General features: G+C 33.7%; 2 protein-coding genes across 2 annotated transcripts; one reads left to right on the plus strand and one right to left on the minus strand.

The window, feature by feature from the left end:
* Nucleotides 1-878: 878 nt before the first annotated feature.
* Nucleotides 879-15,084, plus strand: LOC128180820 (nucleolar protein dao-5-like). Its single transcript, XM_052848970.1, has 16 exons — nucleotides 879-990; nucleotides 3,042-3,124; nucleotides 3,437-3,566; nucleotides 4,004-4,106; nucleotides 4,672-4,841; nucleotides 7,885-8,012; nucleotides 9,671-9,887; nucleotides 10,979-11,034; nucleotides 11,171-11,241; nucleotides 11,559-11,787; nucleotides 12,398-12,447; nucleotides 12,596-12,712; nucleotides 13,291-13,410; nucleotides 13,913-14,054; nucleotides 14,378-14,531; nucleotides 14,919-15,084. The coding sequence occupies exons 1-16, from the start codon at nucleotides 938-940 to the stop codon at nucleotides 14,995-14,997; spliced, it is 1,902 nt and encodes a 633-aa protein (XP_052704930.1). The 5' UTR covers nucleotides 879-937; the 3' UTR covers nucleotides 14,998-15,084.
* LOC128180821 (transcription factor IIIB 50 kDa subunit-like) lies at nucleotides 15,002-17,935 on the minus strand. Its single transcript, XM_052848972.1, has 2 exons — nucleotides 17,845-17,935; nucleotides 15,002-17,689 (listed from the first exon to the last, which is right to left on the minus strand). The coding sequence occupies exon 2, from the start codon at nucleotides 17,669-17,671 to the stop codon at nucleotides 16,166-16,168; it is 1,506 nt and encodes a 501-aa protein (XP_052704932.1). The 5' UTR covers nucleotides 17,672-17,689; nucleotides 17,845-17,935; the 3' UTR covers nucleotides 15,002-16,165.
* Nucleotides 17,936-19,567: the final 1,632 nt, after the last annotated feature.

Genomic DNA, 19,567 nt, shown 5'->3' on the forward strand with positions numbered 1-19,567 from the left:
TGTTATAATATTGTACTATAAAATAAATAATTTTTTCTTTTGAGTTCTTGTCATCTTTCTAAAAACTCCCCAAATTGCCACTAACTAACAAGCCTCACTATGATACATATTGCCACATTTGGTAAATACATCAGCCAGTGTCCTCAACTCAGATGTCATTCCACATAATCATTGATGACAAATTTTTAGTCAATATTCTAAATGAGTCTTGGGATATTTTAAAGAAAATTATTATTGTATTAATAACATCAAAATTTCTACTTCACACTTGTATATTTGCCTCACGCGGGGCACTGAAGTTATTGTAAATATACATGTATAATTGTATGTGTAGATACAATATAATAACAAAAAATTCCAGTGCCAGTGATTTGCCTTGATTTTGCTACCTTCAATAAATCGTCGATAACGGGCTCGTTTAGGCCTAAAAAAAAAAATCCTTTTCTGTAATAACTTTTATCCGTCCAAATACATTCCATTCATGCGCGGATCTAGAGGGGGGGTCCCGACCCCCCCTGGAATATGAAAATTTATTAAATTTACATAGTAAAATTATCGCGAAAATATGCCTCGGACCCCCCCCCCCCCCCCTGGCAAACACAATTATCCTTCGGATCCCCCCCCCCCTGGAAAAATTTTCTGGATCCGCGCATGCCATTATATTTCCATATATACCTTTAGGCATTTTGGAACTCTTCTTATTGGCGTCTTAAAAGCTAAGTATTACCGAGAGCTATGATTTTATTTGTTTACCTTCTTTCCATGTAAGCCAAAACAAAAACAAAAAAACCCAGAAATTTACAAAAAAAAAAAAAAAAAAAAAAAGGAAAAAGCGCTTGTTCGATATAACCGAATTTTCTAAGAACAAGTTATTCTTCACATCTCCGTTCCTTCCATTTCCGGTTAGGTAAAATCGAAATTGCAGAGGAAGAGCGGGATGTACAAACGGTCGCTGTACACAGTAAATAATGCTGGTCAGAGACCGAAAAGGTATTTACGTTATACTGATATCTAGTCTTAAGGCTGCATATTGCACTGCTGATGTTTCGCTATATAATCCGAAAGCGAAAGAAGTATCGCAGTGAACAATCATGTTCAGTCTACAGCAATGTTATCATGGTTATGTGTGTAAAATGTCTGGTAAAGTTTTATGTACATTCTACATCTAAAGATGATATTAATAATCAAAATAGGAAACAGTATTTGGGTTTCATGTGTTGCCCCCGAATTGTGTGCCTCAACAGATTGATCTGGTAGCATTCATTTGAATTTTTACAATACATTTTCGATGTTTATTGGCCAGAAATAATGCTATCAGAAAAAGGCTTTCATAAATGTGTTTGCGCAGTAAAAGAAGTTAAGTCAGTTACAGATGTAAAAAAAATTCCTTTGTAAGGTACATGAATATATGTATAATAGTTTTTATATGTGTTTAAGATATAACAAATAACGTGTCAGGAAGAAAGTTAAATTTTAACATAGATTAATACAAAGCATTTCCACAAAATATGAAAGAAATAGAAGAATTGTTTTTTAGTTGTTGAAAATAAGCTAATTTTATTTTCCTTGATAAATTGAATGCTTATCAACAAAATTTTGTTACATGTAATATGTAACTGACTAAATTCCTTAAAATGAATTAAACTTGGTTATAACAAATTAAATTCATTTAAACGAATTCTTTTATATCATATATATGTTATGACAATGGATTTAAAGATTTAAATTTATAATGAATTAGTATAAATGACTATGTGCTCGTCTTAGAAGAGTCAGATAAACAATGATGAATAGTAAACTATTAGAATTAGAAAAGGGTACCAATGAAGGAGGCAGGAACATGGCATTAAGACATGTTCTTTCCAGATTTGATAATTGATACCATCTTTAAAAGTAAAGTGTACGTGAAATTTCATCTGACATCTTACACACATAACACAGATGTAGAGTGTATTAGGGATTTTGCAACACTTTTAGAACCATTTTAACAAGAGTTTAGACTTTGGGTAGTTGTGTCAAACAGCAATGTGACGTAGGTCTGTCTTTATCATTGTAGGCCACTCAGCCATGGCTCTTTGAAATCAACATTTGTCTGGCTTTTGAGCCAAGACTACACAATTGGTGTATATTTCGCTTGAAACCAATGTCATTTTTAACTTGTTTTGATGCAAGAATTAGACAGCTACGTCCTACTGAAAGTCCAAGGCCTTGTGAAAATGGTTCTACTTTTAGGTGTTATGTGTCTATAGGTTTCAGTGAATACGTTGCACGCGCTACACACATACAAAACATCAGTGTTTATAAAGTGAGGGTCACTTTCGTCCATCGTAGAGATGTGCATATTACTTGGATTTTGATTTTTGATAATTTATGAAAAAAAAATACCAGCTGTTGAACTTGGTCATTTTCTCACAGAATATTGCATACAGGGTACCCCTTTTGTACGAATAACTCCCCCTACAATTTTCAAAATAGGAAGTTGTTTTGCAGATCAAAATTCATTGGTACATATATCAGAGATTTGCAGATATATTTGGGAACTGGGTATTTGGATTTTGACTTTGATAATTGATGGAAAAACTGTTTAGGGGCAGTAGACATTGCTAAGCATCAGTCATTTAATGATCAAGATAAGTTTTTTGAACAAAATGGCAGCCAATATGGCGGCACCCAGAGACTTGTAAGAAAATATTTTAGCTGTCAGTACCCCTGACACAACTTTCATTTTCTTAATATGATAACTTATACTTGTTACCATTAAGCTTCACATTGCAAGGCGGGCGTTGCCCACCTCTTGCTGCGCTTGATATTAATTTTTACACATAAATGATGGTCCATACTATCATGTGGTATCATTCTTAGTAAAGTATTATGATGTATTGATAGATACTTTTATTCATGGTTATCAAATTCATTGATCAATACTCTTGGATGCATTTAAACTTCTTCAATGAGAAAATTCTTACAGTGACCATTTGTAATGAAAATGTTAGCATAAACATGATAAAAACCCTTATATTTGATGTTTTTTTTTATTAAAGAAAAACTCTTGCACAAGGCCGACTAGTGAATGATTCAGGGCCTTCTTCAGGGAAATCTCGAGGAGTTCTGGCACATGGAATAGGTACTGAACAGAGCATTGCTTACATAAACTAATTATAATGGATATTAACTGTAAATTGCGTTCTTTGCTTATGATTTACAGATCATAATGTGTTGTACCAATTTCATGGCTGAAAAATTAAAAATTCAAACTGCAAATATAACTCTTTTCAAAAAGTTATTTAAAATTTAATTACATGTGCTAGTATTACTACTTACAAAACAAGCAGCTTTTTCTTACATGCTTTAAACAATTTGTGAAGATATGGAAAAAAATATTAATAGTGTAAGAAATACATGTAAATTCATGAATGATAATCATGTGTATATTTAGATGTACATGTTAGAAGTGTTGATGAAAGAGTACCTCCACAAGTACACAATGAGTTCCCTGCACGCAAGATGGTTTCTGATTCAACCAACAATGAGGAAAATGAACCGACAGCAAGCATAACACCAAGAAAGTTAGTTTGAATAGCAAGTTTTGAATTTTAAGTTTCCATCTCCATTATTACAAGTAAGGAGATACTGGTTATATTTTTTTGATAGGACTTCTCAGTAGATTTGATCAGGTACCAACCAACTTCATATCCCAGTGAACTTTTTTAACATTGGTGTTTATTACTTAAATTTACGTTTGAAAAAGACAAATGGTTCAGAACTGTTAGAATTACCGATATTTTATGATAACAATAATACAAGCGATAAGCACGTGCTATGATCATTGTGACGTAACGAAAACGTTCATAAAGAATTGAATGTTTTCGCTTTTCTATATGTTCATATAAGGAAGCATATTTGCAAATGCAAATATTTACATTTGTATGCACTTGTGTTTTTGTTATGAGTGCATTTTATGGGAAATGATAAATGCTAATGTCTCTCTGAAACTCTATTTTAGAAAAGCACCATGCACCACTGAGCAAAACTCACCGGCACGAGTTCGAAAAACGGACTCGTTGGATCTCTCGGACAGTGACGAGGAAATTGATAGTGGATCAAAGGTAGAACAATAACAAAAGTCTCTCCCATGAAGCTCTCAGTGAAAATGCTAAGTTAGATGGGAACATTTTCATTTTACAAAAGCAGTTTGAAGTGAGTTTTCTTATCACCATTATTCAGTGAGCCAATTTCAATCAAAATTTGCATTGTGCAGTCTTTAATAAAGTCCTAGGACTATTAGATTATTTTGGTTTTTAGATAAAGGTTTGTGTGTTGGGTGGGGGGGGGGGCTAAGAATAGGATTTGGATTGTTAGATGAAATTATATAAATTATATACTGTATAAAATTATGCAAAGAAATTCCAAGTTTGTTTGTCTCATGATTCTTGTGTGTCAAAAAGTAACTTAATTTACATAGAAAAACTTGGAGAAGAATTCTTTGAATTAAATGGAATTTATATTTTGTGAAAATGATACACTGTATAGGAAACTTATTTAAGTAGATACATGTACCTAAGCTTTTCCTTGATAGTGACAATGGCATTAATGTTGTTAATATGTGACTGTGAAATGACAAAAAGATCTAATTGTTAAATAAATAACTAACTTTTTTAGTTCTGGTTTTAGATTGATATTTTGGGTCACCAGAAAATGACCACGGATGATGTAATGGTTCTGGATGCCTCTTCTCGCCTGGCTGACCCAGATCAAGTAGAAGTGGACATGGTGGTTGGTTACAGCAAATCACCTGCTCGTGTCATCTGTCACTCCCCTGCTGGGGCCAGGAGACAGCTCAGGTGCTTCTCGTGCTTCTAGCTAATTTTCTTTTTTTAAATATTAAAACATGATTAAATAAAGATGTTTTCTAAGACTGATGTTTTACAACTAAATTGAAATATGCTGTAGTTATGTATTTGATAGTTGAGTCTATACTTTCCAAATCTTTTGTTCCTTAGTGCAATAGTCGCCTTCTTTGAAATTCTCACAGTGTAATCTTTGTAGGTTTTCACGCCAGGCTCTGTAACATTTTTAGCTCACCTGAGCTGAAAGCTCAAGTGAGCTATTCTGATCACTTTTTGTCTGTCGTCTGTCTGTCCGTCTGTCCGTCCGTCCGTCTGTCCGTCCGTCCGTCCGTAAACTTTTCACATTTTCAACATCTTCTCAAGAACTACTAGGCCAATTTCAACCAAACTTGGCACAAATCATCCTTAGGCAAAGGGGATTCAAAGTTGTGAAAATTAAGGGCCATACCCGTTTTCAAGGGGAGATAATTAGAAATTAATGAAAAATTTCGAGAAATTTTCAAAAATCTTCTTCTCAAGAACCAGAAAGCCAGGAAAGCTGAAACTTGTGTGGAAGCATCCTCAGGTAGTGTAGATTCAAAGTTGTGAAATTCATGACCCCCGGGGGTAGGGTGGGGCCACAATGGGGGGTCAAAGTTTTACATAGGTATATATAGAGTAAATCTTTAAAAATCTTCTTCTCAGAAACTAAACAGCCAGGAGAGCTGAAACTTGTGTGGAAGCATCCTCAGGTAGTGTAGATTCAAAGTTGTGAAATTCATGACCCCCAGGGGTAGGATGGGGCCACAATGGGGGGTCAAAGTTTTACATATGAATATATAGAGTAAATCTTTAAAAATCTTCTTCTCAGAAACTAAACAGCCAGGAAAGCTGAAACTTGTGTGGAAGCATCCTCAGGTAGTGTAGATTCAAAGTTGTGAAATTCATGACCCCCGGGGTAGGGTGGGGCCACAATGGGGGGTCGAAGTTTTACATAGGTATATATAGAGTAAATCTTTAAAAATCTTCTTCTCAGAAACTAAACAGCCAGGAAAGCTGAAACTTGTGTGGAAGCATCCTCAGGTAGTGTAGATTCAAAGTTGTGAAATTCATGACCCCCGGGGTAAGGTGGGGCCACAATGGGGGGTCAAAGTTTTACATAGGAATATATAGAGTAAATCTTTAAAAATCTTCTTCTCAGAAACTAAACAGCCAGGAAAGCTGAAACTTGTGTGGAAGCATCCTCAGGTAGTGTAGATTCAAAGTTGTGAAATTCATGACCCCCGGGGTAGGGTGGGGCCACAATGGGAGGGTCGAAGTTTTACATAGGAATATATAGAGTAAATCTTTAAAAATCATCTGCTCAGAAACTAAACAGCCAGGAAAGGTGAAACTGTTGTTGAAGCATCCTCAGGTAGTGTAGATTCAAAGTTGTGAAAATCATGATCCCTGGGGGTAGGGTGGGGCACAATGGGGGGTCGAAGTTTTACATAGGAAAATATAGAGTAAATTTAAAAATCTTCTTCTCAGAAACTAATCAGCCAGGAAAGTTGAAACTTGTGTGGAAGTATCCTCAGGTAGTGTAGATTCAAAGTTGTGAAAATCATGATCCCTAGGTGTAGTGTGAGGCCACATAGGGGGGGGTGTTAACGTTTTACATAGGAATATATAAAGTAAATCTTTAAAAATCTTCTTCTCAGAAACTAATCAGCAAGATGATTCTTTATCATTGTTAAAACTTTGGCTCCAGGACAATTCTTCGGCCCCACAAGAAGGTTCAGAGTTTGATGTAGCTAAATATCCCATATATAAACAATTGTAAAGGATCTTTTTGAGAACTGCAATACTCAACATGTGATATGACTATAGAATTGAAGCAGGCAGCTATTCTTTCATTAGAATCTTTTTGTATTACTGTATTGAGTTATTGCCCTTGATTTATTGATTCTTGATTATTTTAATTAATGCATCCACTGTTAACCAATTATTGTGATGATTATTTTTATACAATAATAAATATTCAATGTATATAAGTTGTTCTGCATAAGAAGTTTTGGGTAAGGCCAGATTATTTTGTTTATTTTTGATTTCCAATTTTTAGATACTATGAATTATTTTAGGTTGGCACATATATAGGGACAGTGTCTATTGCATTTCGATGAGCGATTGTTTGGGGTTAATCTTGAACAGGTATGGATAGATTGAGTGTGTGAACAACCCTGCTCTATCTAATCTACGTGATTTCTAACCTTTGATACAAAGTGTAAGGTCATTCCTGCCCTGTATCGCATTAATACAAGTGTGCAGTCATATCTGCTTGTATTGGTGGTGGTAGCGGCGGAGCACTAATGTATGGTCTTCAGGCCTTTCTAGCGCAAGTGTGCGGCACTCCCTGCTTGCGTTAGGTTGAGCTGTTGGTGCAAGTGTGCGGTCATCCCTGCTTGCGTAAACGTTGGTACCTGTTGAGTTGCGTAGGTGTGTGGTCATCCCTGCCTGCGTAACTTTGAGTCCCTATATATGTGCAGGAGCGGTGATTAAAGTCTGCTCTTGTAAACATTGGCAGCAATCAGGGCTATCCGAGTTCCAAGGGGGAAAAATGGATTTTATTTATACAGGATCTACATGTATTATTGTACATTGTCCAGATTGTTTGTTTTATGACTCCATGTAGCTGACTTTATCATACCTATTGTTCCTCAGGTGAGCGATGTGGCCCATGGGCCTCTTGTTATTCTATATTGGGCTATGCATTCTATTAGGTGTTCAGCAAATAAATTGGCAGTTAAGAAAGTTCATTGTATTAAGATATCCATATGTTTTTTAACATGAAGAAAAAGATATTGTTTTCCAGTGGGCTGACCCAACAAAGGGAGGGATGCAACTGAATTCTGATTTTGCAAAGCAGGGGTTGAATAATCCTTAATCCTTGTACATGTTGTAAACCAAAAAAAAAACTGCACATAAGTTTCCTTTATGACACTGTAGAATTGTGTAAAATTCAGAAAGATGGTGGGAAATCTTTGTAAAATTCATATAGTCTGAATGTTGACATTTTCAGGAATGCTGCAGTAAAAGGTGAATCCAACAAGGTGCCAGTGACCAGTGTCCCAGCGGTCTCTGTCTCTGCTCCTGCGCCAAGTTCCCCCAGTAACCATTCATCCCCTGCAGTCAGAGAGAGACAAGCAGGTTTGTTGGTTTACTTCACAGACGAAAGGCTACATAGAAATGAGTGAATAATATAAAACAATTGCCTTTTGTTTTAACCATAAAATGCAATTTCAGATTGCAATTTCGAATTCTAGAAGATATATTTGTAATGAGAGATTGTAAAGGACTATATATGAAATGGGCCATTTTTATGGGCCTAAAATGGCCCCCTAAAATGAACAACATCATTTTACTATATTTACATTCTACTGTGTTTTTCCATTAAATTCCGTGACGTTTAAATGCCTCTAAATGCAACACCTATTCACTGCGTATGAATTTACGATTAATTTACATAAGTAGATCTCAAACAGTGATTTCTATGTTATTTGTTAAAAAATGTATTTCATGAATGTTGTAAAAACACCATGTTTTATAATTATTCAACAAAAAAGTTGACTTTATTGTTTAAAGCACCATTTCAAGAGTTATTTATCATGGATTATATTTTCATGCTCGTCGATCTCATTCCAACAGTCTATGTGAAAACCAGTTTAAACCGGTTTTACAAAACAGCTGTTCCTGCTGTTACTTATTCACTCCCTCCGTGATCTGCACTTTATATCGATTTATTTAAGTTAACAATTGATTTCTTCAGTAAGGGAATGTAAATATAAGCATTAAATGATTCATTTTTGACGTCGTCGTGTCAATAACTGCCGTCAGGTGAGCAGACAAATTATCATAACGCGCTAACGCGCGTTATTCAATTTGTCTGCTCACCTGACGGCAGTTATTGACACGACGACGTCAAAAATGAATCATTCAATGCTATAGTAATTCTTTGTTTTCTTTGTACAGATATATATGTGATGTTTTTACATTATATTCATTTTGATTCAACTGCCCACAATTTAAAAATATGACATAGTAAACACAACCTTTTCCTGCCATTTTTGCATTTTTAGCATAAAACAGCTTGTTTTCAAGCAGTTTTTCTTTCATAAAACATAGAGCGCATGCTTGAACAAACAAAATATCTTAATCAGAGATGTATCTAGCCAAGGCTAATAAGTGACAAAAAAAATTTCCTTGTTCAAGCATGCGCTCTATATTTCCCATTCATAAAAAGATAAGAAAAATGTCAAATTTTGACTGATTTTGATTGAATTATAGAAATAGTATCACTTCTGATGTCATATACTGCCAGTGAGTGCAAATAAATCAAATAAATAGGTGAAAAATATATTTTACATCAACTCTTCTAAAATATAACAAAACATTTTATTATATTATTTTATTATAACACTTTCAAAAAATGGCAAATTATGGGGGCAAAATTTAACTCATATATAGTTCTTTCCAAGGTAATTTTATACTCAAGTCAGTGTTAATTTTCTACAAACATAAAAAAGAATCTGATATTTTTGATGGAACAAGTTCAATTTTTTTTCCATTCAACTTGCATTCAACTGATATTGCATGCAATATCGACAGTCTTACCACCACAGTATCCAGAAAAACACTCTAAAAATTGGCATTAAATTTTGTTCTTATGTATAAAACAAACACCCCACTTTTTATCAAATTTTGGTTGGAAAAAATGTGTACATTTCACGAGACTTTACAGTAACCCAAATACTATGCAGCATGTTATCCATGAAAGAAAAATCCATAGGATTTGGATGTCGTTTTAGAATCACCAAAAAGCCATCATCACATGTTGGGATCACTTCCTGTTCTGACTCAGATGGAGAAGATGATGGGATTGTCGCAGCCCAATTTCGATGATTCAGGTGATTCAGATGCTCACCTGCAGCCTCAGGATGAGAAGTCTGATGTCATGTCTCTTATAAGTGAAAGTGATGCCTGCTCAATCTCAGACTTTGTCACAAAACCAGTCAACAAAACAAAGTAGGTGTTGGTAATCAAATGCAAGGTTTTGATTATAAGACCAATTTTGTAAGAGTCACATGTCAAAAGTTAATTTCGTTTTGCTTTCTATGTCTAGACTAAGATAAACTGTTTGTAGAATTGTTTTTGTTTTGTTACTGCATTTAAAAAAAAAAAATCCATATTGAAATGGTTCCTCTCACAAGTGCATGTGTGTACACTCAACAACAATTCTGAGTGTTCACCCTGATAAATAGAATAATTTGAAAATTTCAAAATAAAATGTGAAAGGACTGTGGTATTATGCATTCCCACCCCCAAAATCAAACTTCCATACAGTGTTACAAAAATAAGATTAAAAATAGTTGAAATCATATTAAAAATAAGTATGTAAAAAGTGATCACCCCATTGATGTCATAATGTGTAAATGAGGTCATGAAGATTGTCTTATATTGATAAATTAATGTTATGGAGCTAAAACTGGTTTTTTTTCACGTTTTTTGACTGGGAAACATCGAGCGCATGCTCGCTCAAGTACCATTTTTAACTGTGATGTGTATAATTACAAGAGCAAAAACATATGTAAAAATCATACTTGAGCAGACATGTCTGCATTGTTTCTATGACAGACTGTACTCACTCTAAATTTGGTGTTTATTTTATCATTGACATTGTTTTAAATATTAATCAAACTGAAGTAAATGCTATTTTTATATAATTTTTCTCTTCCATAAGTGAACGTCATTTCAATCGGCAGCTTAAAAAATAATCCAAAAGTACTTAACAAAATTCAACCAAATCAGAAGTGTTTGTGATATTTAACAAAGGTCTCGGTCACAACCAAAGATCAAGGTCAGTGCATCGTTCTTAACTATTTGGAAGTAAAGTCAAACTACAAGACAGCAAGACAAATAAATGTGCTCATTTCATATAGTAGATATATTATATTGGGTGACCTCTTGGAACTTTGGTTCAGTGTATATGAAATAATGAACAAACCACATTAGGCATAAATGTACATGTACATAAACCCACATGTACAATGTGTTTCTTAAAACTTAAAATAAAATTTCAATGATATGCAATTCATAAATTATAATTTTTTCTTCAGACCTGTTAAAAAAGCAAAAGCAGGACCAAACACTCCAGGCACTGCCAAGAAAAAAAGTGAGAATGACTGTTTTGATTTGTGTACCCTTCTTTTAAGTATACATGTATTAAGTGATTTTATTGGAACTACATTTATTATAAATACATGTTTATTTAATAATGTACATTTACTGCATGTAGTCATTTTTTGTAGCTAAAGTTGTGCCATCCAGATACATGCAAGCTGCTCAGGCCAAGGCCTCTGTGTCCGTTCTCATGGATAAGGTAATTAACATAATGTCTTTACATTATATCTTGACATACATGTACATTTAAGAACATCTTGTCACTAAGGGAACATTCACTTGTCAGTGCAGCTTGTTAACTTTTACAAATATGCTGTTTGCAAAATTTTATGTGAATTCCCTTTTACTTTCCAAATTTAATTTCCAATTTACTTTTTGTACATCATTTTAATTATAGAAATATTGCTTAAATACCATAATCATGAAAACAAATCCCATCGTATTAACTTATTCATGAATAAAATAGGCTTTACAATTAATTGAATTAAGCAGCTTTAATTGTCTATTTCATACAAGTCTTCAAAGGCAGACAGAAGTAAAGTAAGTCGGAGTCTAGAAGTACCCACGTCACACCCCAGTCAGAGGGCAAAGAAACAGATTAAAGAGAAAAGGCAAATAGAGGTCCAGAAAAATCCCAGCACCCCAGAGAATTTACAGAACAGGAAAACGGGCAAAACCTCCACCCCCACCTCAGATGTGTCATTCTTTTCCACCCTGCAGACAGACTTATCAGCAATATCAGCAGGTAATGAGCTTCATTAGTTATATTGTAGATGGAATCTATAGTATATGTAGTATGATAAGTAAATAGTCTCAACGATATCATCAGATGTACAATTTTTAAAAAAAAGTTTGTTATACATGTATGTATTAAGAAACATTTCTTCCCCAGAAAAACAATTGATAGAAAAATTGAAATTATAATTAGTTACAAAAGTATGCAAGTACATGTAATATGTTGAAAAAAGTGTGCACTTGAGATTAATCTTTTTTTCCATTGTTACAACAGTCCAAAGAAATTGTCAAGCTTGAAATCTTCATGAAATTTGATCCCCTAATGTTATACCATTAAGAATTACATATGTTACATTTCAACCTGTAGGATGATGAGACAGTTTCATAGCTTTTAAGTTACAATCCACCGTCACCAACTTTCCTCAAGCCAATACTCAGCATTAAGTCTGAGTTTTTACCTCAAGTTCATGCACTTTTCTTAAAGTTAAGTTGCATAAAGTTGAGTTAAGGACTGAGTTGAATGATTTGCAAATTTTGGTGAATGTGGGGCCTGATGTAATGAAATATGTAATGTATAAAGATTGTATTCATGTATCTAATGCATTTTTATTAAATTTTAGCTGGAGATGTATCAAAATTGAATTCAGACTCACATCATTCTAAAGCAAAGGTTTGTGCAAATGTACTTTTTACACAGCTTTTTAAGTACTGGTACATGTTTTATAAAAGAATTTCATATTTCATTGCAGCTGATAAATACTTTTACAAATTATCTACCTATTTGAATTATTTGGACATATTGGTATGCGAACTTTCAGCCCAGACCCAATATAACACAGCAGACTTTGGACTTGCTGTATGGCAGGTTTGTACAGTGGGAGTTTCTTGCTTGTAAGGCCAGGAGGATCAAAGAAGAACAAGAAAGGAAAGCAATGGTATAATATATATTTATTAAATGATGTGATATATAGAATTATTTAAGCAATAAAATTCTTTATTTGGAGATTCATGCAGGATATAAAGCTTAATTAAGGTGGCAATATTGTAAATTTTTTCTCCAATGATCACTACCTTCATAACCTGCTTGAATATTCAAAGAAAGCATTTTATTTCTTATATGTACATCTTGCTTTTAAAAAATTGATTGTAAAAAAAATTTACTAACTAAATTACTTATAATATACATCAGTACATTAGGTAAAAGTAACAGCCAAATCGTCTACCATGGGAATTTGAGTCCGACATCATCATGATTATTTCGGGCAGTCTGCGATTTTTCTTAGGTCGCTGTAGGGTTCAACCAATTGATAAACGGGGCGTGTAGGTTTCAGTTCTGTCAGTTTCCATAGAGCTATGAATTAACAATAAGTTTTTGTATGAAATAGAGGGAATCATACTTGGTAGATGTAAACATAATGAGATAAAATGATATCTTTAACATTATTTGGAAAAGAGGTTATTGATTTTTTTGTTATATATAATCTGTGCTAATCTTTTGAGGATTTTTTTACAGTCTCAAATGCTCTGGCTACAGGAAGAGTTGCAAAAACTCCGGAAGCTCAAACATGACAAAGACAAAGAATTAGCAAGACTTAAGCATTTAAATGAATTAGATGAACAGCTTGATATTCAGGTAAAGGGTGTCTTATGTACAGTTTACTTAAATTAATATGCACAATGTGGAGCGTCACATTTTCTTTCAAATGTACATGTCCATATACATGAACATAGGTGTTGGGTGACCACAGAATCTTATTTCAAATTTTTAACGTGATTTTCCAAAGGTGAAAATTGGGTTTTGGTTGGGTGTGCATTCTGCTGCCAGGTGGATACCCCTATTGTACGGATAACTCCTCCTACAGGTCTTATGATAGGAAATTGTTGTTTTGCAGATCAATTATGCACATATTAGAGATGTACATATTACTGGGATTTTGATTTTTGGTTATTTATGGAAAAATACCAGCTGTTGAACATATTAATTTTTTTGCAAAATATTGCATATAGTGTACCCCATTTCTCTGTAAAGGGAGTGTTTCTCAATTCAGGGTTGACAAATTGATTATTGATACTGTTCACTCACAAAAAAACCTAGTAAGCTGTCACATTGACAGTTTTTCTATTCTTTTTAATAGAGAGAATGTTTGGAACCTGTGGTCAGTCATCTCCCAAAACTTACCAAGCAATATGAGACACTGGCACAGGCCTTGGATACGACTCGTCATCAAATCCCAACAAAGGGCATCTATATTCCACAAGATGAGGCCCTTTTCCATAGTAAGAGAGTTTTTCACGTACATGCTTACTAGAAAAGCTGTAATTTTATCTATAATATTTATGCCGATCTGGAGTGAATAACTATATATTTAGAAATTGTGATACATTAGTACAGATTCACACATGTATGTAGATGAACTAGATCAGACTTTTTATTTGCATTTACATCAGTAAATTCACTCTTTACTACCATTATGAAATTAGGAACTTTTCATTACACATTACAAAATACTTCATGAATATTTGTGATTATTTAAATATTTCTTTAACAATAAATAACACTTGCTTTATTTTATAACATTGTTCATTTTATCATTATCTAGGTCAGCTTGAACAAATTTTACAGGAGAGTGAGTATCTCCTTGGAAACCTATCTGCCAGTACAGGGCAGCCATTACATAGTGCCACAGCAACAGTTGCTAGGCATCTAGCCTCCTTAGAAAAACACACCAACCAGCAGTGCCAGCAGTTAAAGAGGTGAGATCTCCTTGTGATATTTAAAGGAGTCCTTGTGTTATATAAAGGAGTCCTTGTGTTATATAAAGGAGTCCTTGTGTTATATAAAGGAGTTCTTGTAATTAAAATCCATCAACACAAAACATATTTACACGTATTTTGATACACAATGAAGTTGAACATGTGTATCTATTTTTTACTATAGAGAGACTAGAATATTAAACCACTGACAAATGTATTATAACAAAGATGTAGTTAACCTTTAAATGGAAAGGGATTTTGTTTATCGTTTTCAAAGATAGTTGCTGATCCTTACTTAATAGAGAATATATTATAACAATATTCAAATTGAAGATCACTTGTATTATGAGATTTTATTGAATCATTACGATTTTCTTGTAATTTCAGTTGTAATGAAATGATTGCTGCAACACAAAGTTTGACTGTTGAAGAAAGTTCCCTCCTCATTCAGAAAGAAGTGATGTAACAAATGAAATCTAGGACTTTATATTATATACTTATACTTTATATACATGTATATTGCAAAAATAAATACATGTAAATGCACAATCAATTTTTCTTCCAATTATTTCTATTGGAATTTGTACAAATCTCAGAGAATGCCACTACACTGTACATAGTAGTTATGGACATGTGTACACATCAGAGTACAGGTACCAGTAATACAATTCCAATAACTAGGCTGTAAGAGCAACAGTTCTTTCAACCCATGTACTTATGCACATGTACAGTGCCTATGCTACCCATGCGTGTAGTCGAGATGTTAAATGCATCTATGCAATAGATTACCCAAAATTGCTTTTTCAAGATGCATTCATTTTATAAAGCAAAACTTTCAATTTTGTTAAAATAATAATACATGTATTCAATGGGAGTGAACCTTTTATCATGGCAACAGAAAATTGATTCAAAATTCAGGGAAGTGTCACCAATGATGTCTTGTAGATGTAACACAGAAATTTACCAAATTTCAGTAAAAAAAAAAATATTGAAAGTGAATTCTTTTATTCTCTGTCAATGTAAAGGTTGTAAGCATTGCAGAAAAAATTGCTGCTTTATTGCCATATGTTTATATACAGTCATTCTTCTGCAATGATGGCAGCCTTCATATCTTGTATGTGTACACCAACAAGAGAGCATTTTATTGCCGATAATATTTATGTCTCCCTTTGATCTATAATATTGATCAGTGTAGTTTCCAAATATGTATTTTTTTTTTCATTCTCCTGACTGTAACAAAATCAAACTTAGCTTGTGTATCATTTTGCATCATGTGAAAGAAGCTCAATAACATGCACCTACCGATGTTCTGGGAATCATGAGTTTGAAGGTGAAAACTTATGGTGGAACATGTATTATATGGAGCTCAAGATATCAATATTACAATATATTGTAATTAAATTGGCATAAAACATTCCTCTAATTCAATGTGAAAATGTAAAAGCCCCAGAAAGTTTTGGAAGTCCGGACTTGCATTCAGAAAGGAAGCTGACACTTTACAAGTTATTTGAGGAAATAAATTAGGTACTTAAAATATCAAAAACTTTCTTATTTGGCACGAAAATTGTAAAGCAACATTTATACCACTCTTTTCAAAGTAACTAAGTTTTTCTGAACTTTAAAATTTGTTTAATTCAATGTTTGAGTTGTTTGATTTCCTTAATCTCTTCTTCTGATCGGATGTACTGATCAACGTCGTGTTCATGGGCTTCTGACAGTTCATCATTACAATCCAGTCCTTCAGTATCTTCAACAGCTTCATAGTACAATCTTTTTCGGGGTTTTTTCAATATTGGAGGAATAAATATATTTTTCTGAAGGGTGGAATCACTCTCATAAACAACTTCATGAACATCTTTTGAAGCACTAAATTTTCCATTGACTCTGTCACAAGGTTTACTTTCCATTTTACAGTCTGATGAACAGCTTTTTTGAGTGTTCTGAGAATGTTCGTTGTTGGGCTGAATTTCTGTAGGCCTTTCATCAGCGGCTGAAGCCCACTGGATATTATCATCTTTAGAATGAGAAAAGATTTTGTTCGTGTCAGAGGTGTCTTTTACATTAGAATTGGAAAATGACACAGTTTTCTGGTTTGGAAACAATTTCTCAGTATTGATGCTAGAATTATCAGAGTTTTCAAAACCTTTTTCCTTAACATCTGAAGGACTTGTGTTAGATTTCATGTCAATTACAGGTACGAGTTTCTCAGTCACTTCTATCTGGTGATTGTAGAGAAGACTTTCCCTGTATTTCACAATCTCCAAAAGGTATTTCCTATTGAATAATTTCTTATCTTTATAACTGCCAATGACCCATGGCAAACTCTTTCCAAGCTCAAAAATTGTTTCATGAATTTCACTGCTTCGATCAGAAATGGGTCTTGAATATGAAAACTTAAATTCCTTGCAATAATCTCGCAGTGATGACTTCCTGCCTTTGTTCTCAGTCAGAGTGTACCAGGCAATATGAGATGCCGCTATAATTACGGGGGAATGAGAACGACCACTCACAATCCAAGCCTTCTGACACAGTTGAATGATTTCAGCAGTAAGGTTCATGACTTTTGAGCCTAATTTTGCAGGTTCCAACACAATATCAATTTCTGACTCTATGCTTGGGTAGTTCAACTTGATGTCCATGCATTTGAGCACAAACAGAAAGTTTCTTGAAAAGTCGTTAGCACATATGCCTGAAACCTTACAAAACCAACGAAGTGGAACAGGAAGATCATTCTCGCGCATCTTGATATACACACATGCTGCTGCTAGAAGGAGTTTATTTGACATGGTCTTGTGGATAATATCTGGATGCCTAAACAACCTTTCATACAAATTCGCAGCATCATCAATGAGGGAAACCCCTAGCTTGAAGGTCTGTCCAACAATTGTGATACGATTCTTGCCCAATTTCAGGCCCTGTGGTGTTGTTACTTGGAGAGCATTTCTCGCTGATTTAGACAGAGACTGTTTGAAGTCGAAAGCAGAGGTGTTATCGAATCCCCTGGAGAATGGTGTCTCATCGGAAATAAAATTCTCGTCATTTACTGATCCGCATTCCTGACACACTCGCATGGAGACAGATGGTGCATCATTTGTTGATATCACAGCATCTTCCCCACAGTATTTGCACTTAGAAGCCATCGTTATTGCTTGTTATCTCTGTAGTGAAACAAAACTTTAATTAGAAAAGGGGATTTCCAAAATTTATAACAGATCAAAAGCCATTAAAATCATGATTTCATATCAAAGTACTCACAAATATCATCTTCAACATGAAATAGGTACCGATATAAGTTTATCAAATGAAAAGTTACCTGAATGCTATGTAAACACCAAGATCTGCGACAGTCGCATCGTAAGCGCAATGAATTCCGCGAAACACACTTTTACTTTCGATTTGAAAAATGGAGACGGTAGCAAATTAAAAAAACCCACTTATGACCGGACAAAAACGGAAATTGTTAAATACATTTACCCCCACCACCTTTTTCGTTCTGCGGAACATACTATTTAATTTTTTCATAAAATAAAAGAATTAATTATGAACTGTAAAGCATCTATTCTCTCTGAAAAAAAAAAATTCATCACGTGGTATATAGAATCCGCTGCTATACAACACTGTTACTATCACCCGAACATGAAAACCGAGTTATTGTTTTTTTATTCAGCATCCTACTATGTATCAATTTTATTTATTGATAATTTCACAAGTACAAAATGTAGTTATGTGTACCACAAATACCTAGAAATGTACACAGGTAAATTTAGAGGAATTATATGATTTTCACATCATCGTATACATTTACAACAGAACGTCAATCTTAGGATTGAAATGCTGATGAAGAGAGGGATCGGAGGACCCCGGATTTTGCAGAACTAATGAATTGAATATGAATATTAGAAACAGAGAAATGTGAGAAATAAGTATTGAACCCGGCAACTTTAGTCGAGAAAGACGAAAGACGAACACTATGCATTAAATTTGGTAGGAAAAAAAGAGAAAACTGTTAGTTGATATATACATATACATGTACGGAAGCGTTTGTCCAAGAATATAAGTTTAAAGAATTGAGAGAAGGAGAAAATGGGTTATGGTTGGAATTAGGGTACCTTAAAAAATCCTGGATCTCTGGGCATACAGAGAGAGAGAGAGAGAGAGAGAGAGAGAGAGAGAGAGAGAGAGAACACAAGTTATGTGAGTTTATCTGTATACCATTTTTTTCACAGACAGTAAATATTTTCAGGGATGATGGACCTCTGAGATATGTCTCTGCTTTCTTTTGATTATTTGTCGCCATTTATTGAAAATCATTTTCTGAAATACAACTAGCTACTAGTATTTTGATCAACAGTTTTTATCGTTAATCCTTGGTGTCTTCTTCAATTATAGGGAATACGGTAGGGATATCTATTAGGCGCGCGATTTATAGTAATTTTAAGGATACAATGGAATTATAGAGAGATTCTTAATGTAGCCAATGTAATCTTTTCAAATACATATGTAAATTAGTTTAAAGGAATACTAGTGTGAATTTATCAAACATTTATTGAATCAAGTACAATATGATTCTATTAATTATACCTGTTTTTTAAACACATAAATCATGATAATTATGATTTCAAATTTTAAAATTATTTTTGTGTCTTTCTATTCTTTCTCTTTACTTTTCCTCAAATTAATTCCATTTCCTTTAATGTTGCAAAAGCATGTTTCATAATCAAATTATAAATATTATATATACTCCCCCCTCTGATATGGGTCAAGTAAGAGTTTTATGTTTTACTCTTTCTCTGTTTCCCTAGACAAACGAGAAAATGTTTCTATGATATACTTATTTATTATCATACTATATAAATACTTATTTTACATGTACTTTTATACTTACATAGCTTAAATGTGATTTAATATATCAGTTGAAACTTTGATCCTCGGGAAGAGGACCTACATAGACCCTTCCTGATGTCCAATCCTTTTATGTATCTTTTTGCTTAATGCTTTGCTTCATGAAAAAGTATTTTTTCTGCAATTTCGAAACC

Source organism: Crassostrea angulata, chromosome 4 (genome assembly GCF_025612915.1).
Source record: "Crassostrea angulata isolate pt1a10 chromosome 4, ASM2561291v2, whole genome shotgun sequence".
Taxonomy (NCBI): domain Eukaryota; kingdom Metazoa; phylum Mollusca; class Bivalvia; order Ostreida; family Ostreidae; genus Magallana; species Magallana angulata.

Excerpts from the sequence above, each read along its gene's own strand:
- LOC128180820 (XM_052848970.1), top strand. The coding sequence starts at position 938 with ATGTACAAACGGTCGCTGTACACAGTAAATAATGCTGGTCAGAGACCG. Across the intron at positions 8,013-9,670 it reads AGTCAGAGAGAGACAAGCAG|AATCACCAAAAAGCCATCAT; the intron begins GTTTGTTGGTTT and ends ATGTCGTTTTAG. Across the intron at positions 11,788-12,397 it reads CTTATCAGCAATATCAGCAG|CTGGAGATGTATCAAAATTG; the intron begins GTAATGAGCTTC and ends ATTAAATTTTAG.
- LOC128180821 (XM_052848972.1), bottom strand. The coding sequence starts at position 17,671 with ATGGCTTCTAAGTGCAAATACTGTGGGGAAGATGCTGTGATATCAACA.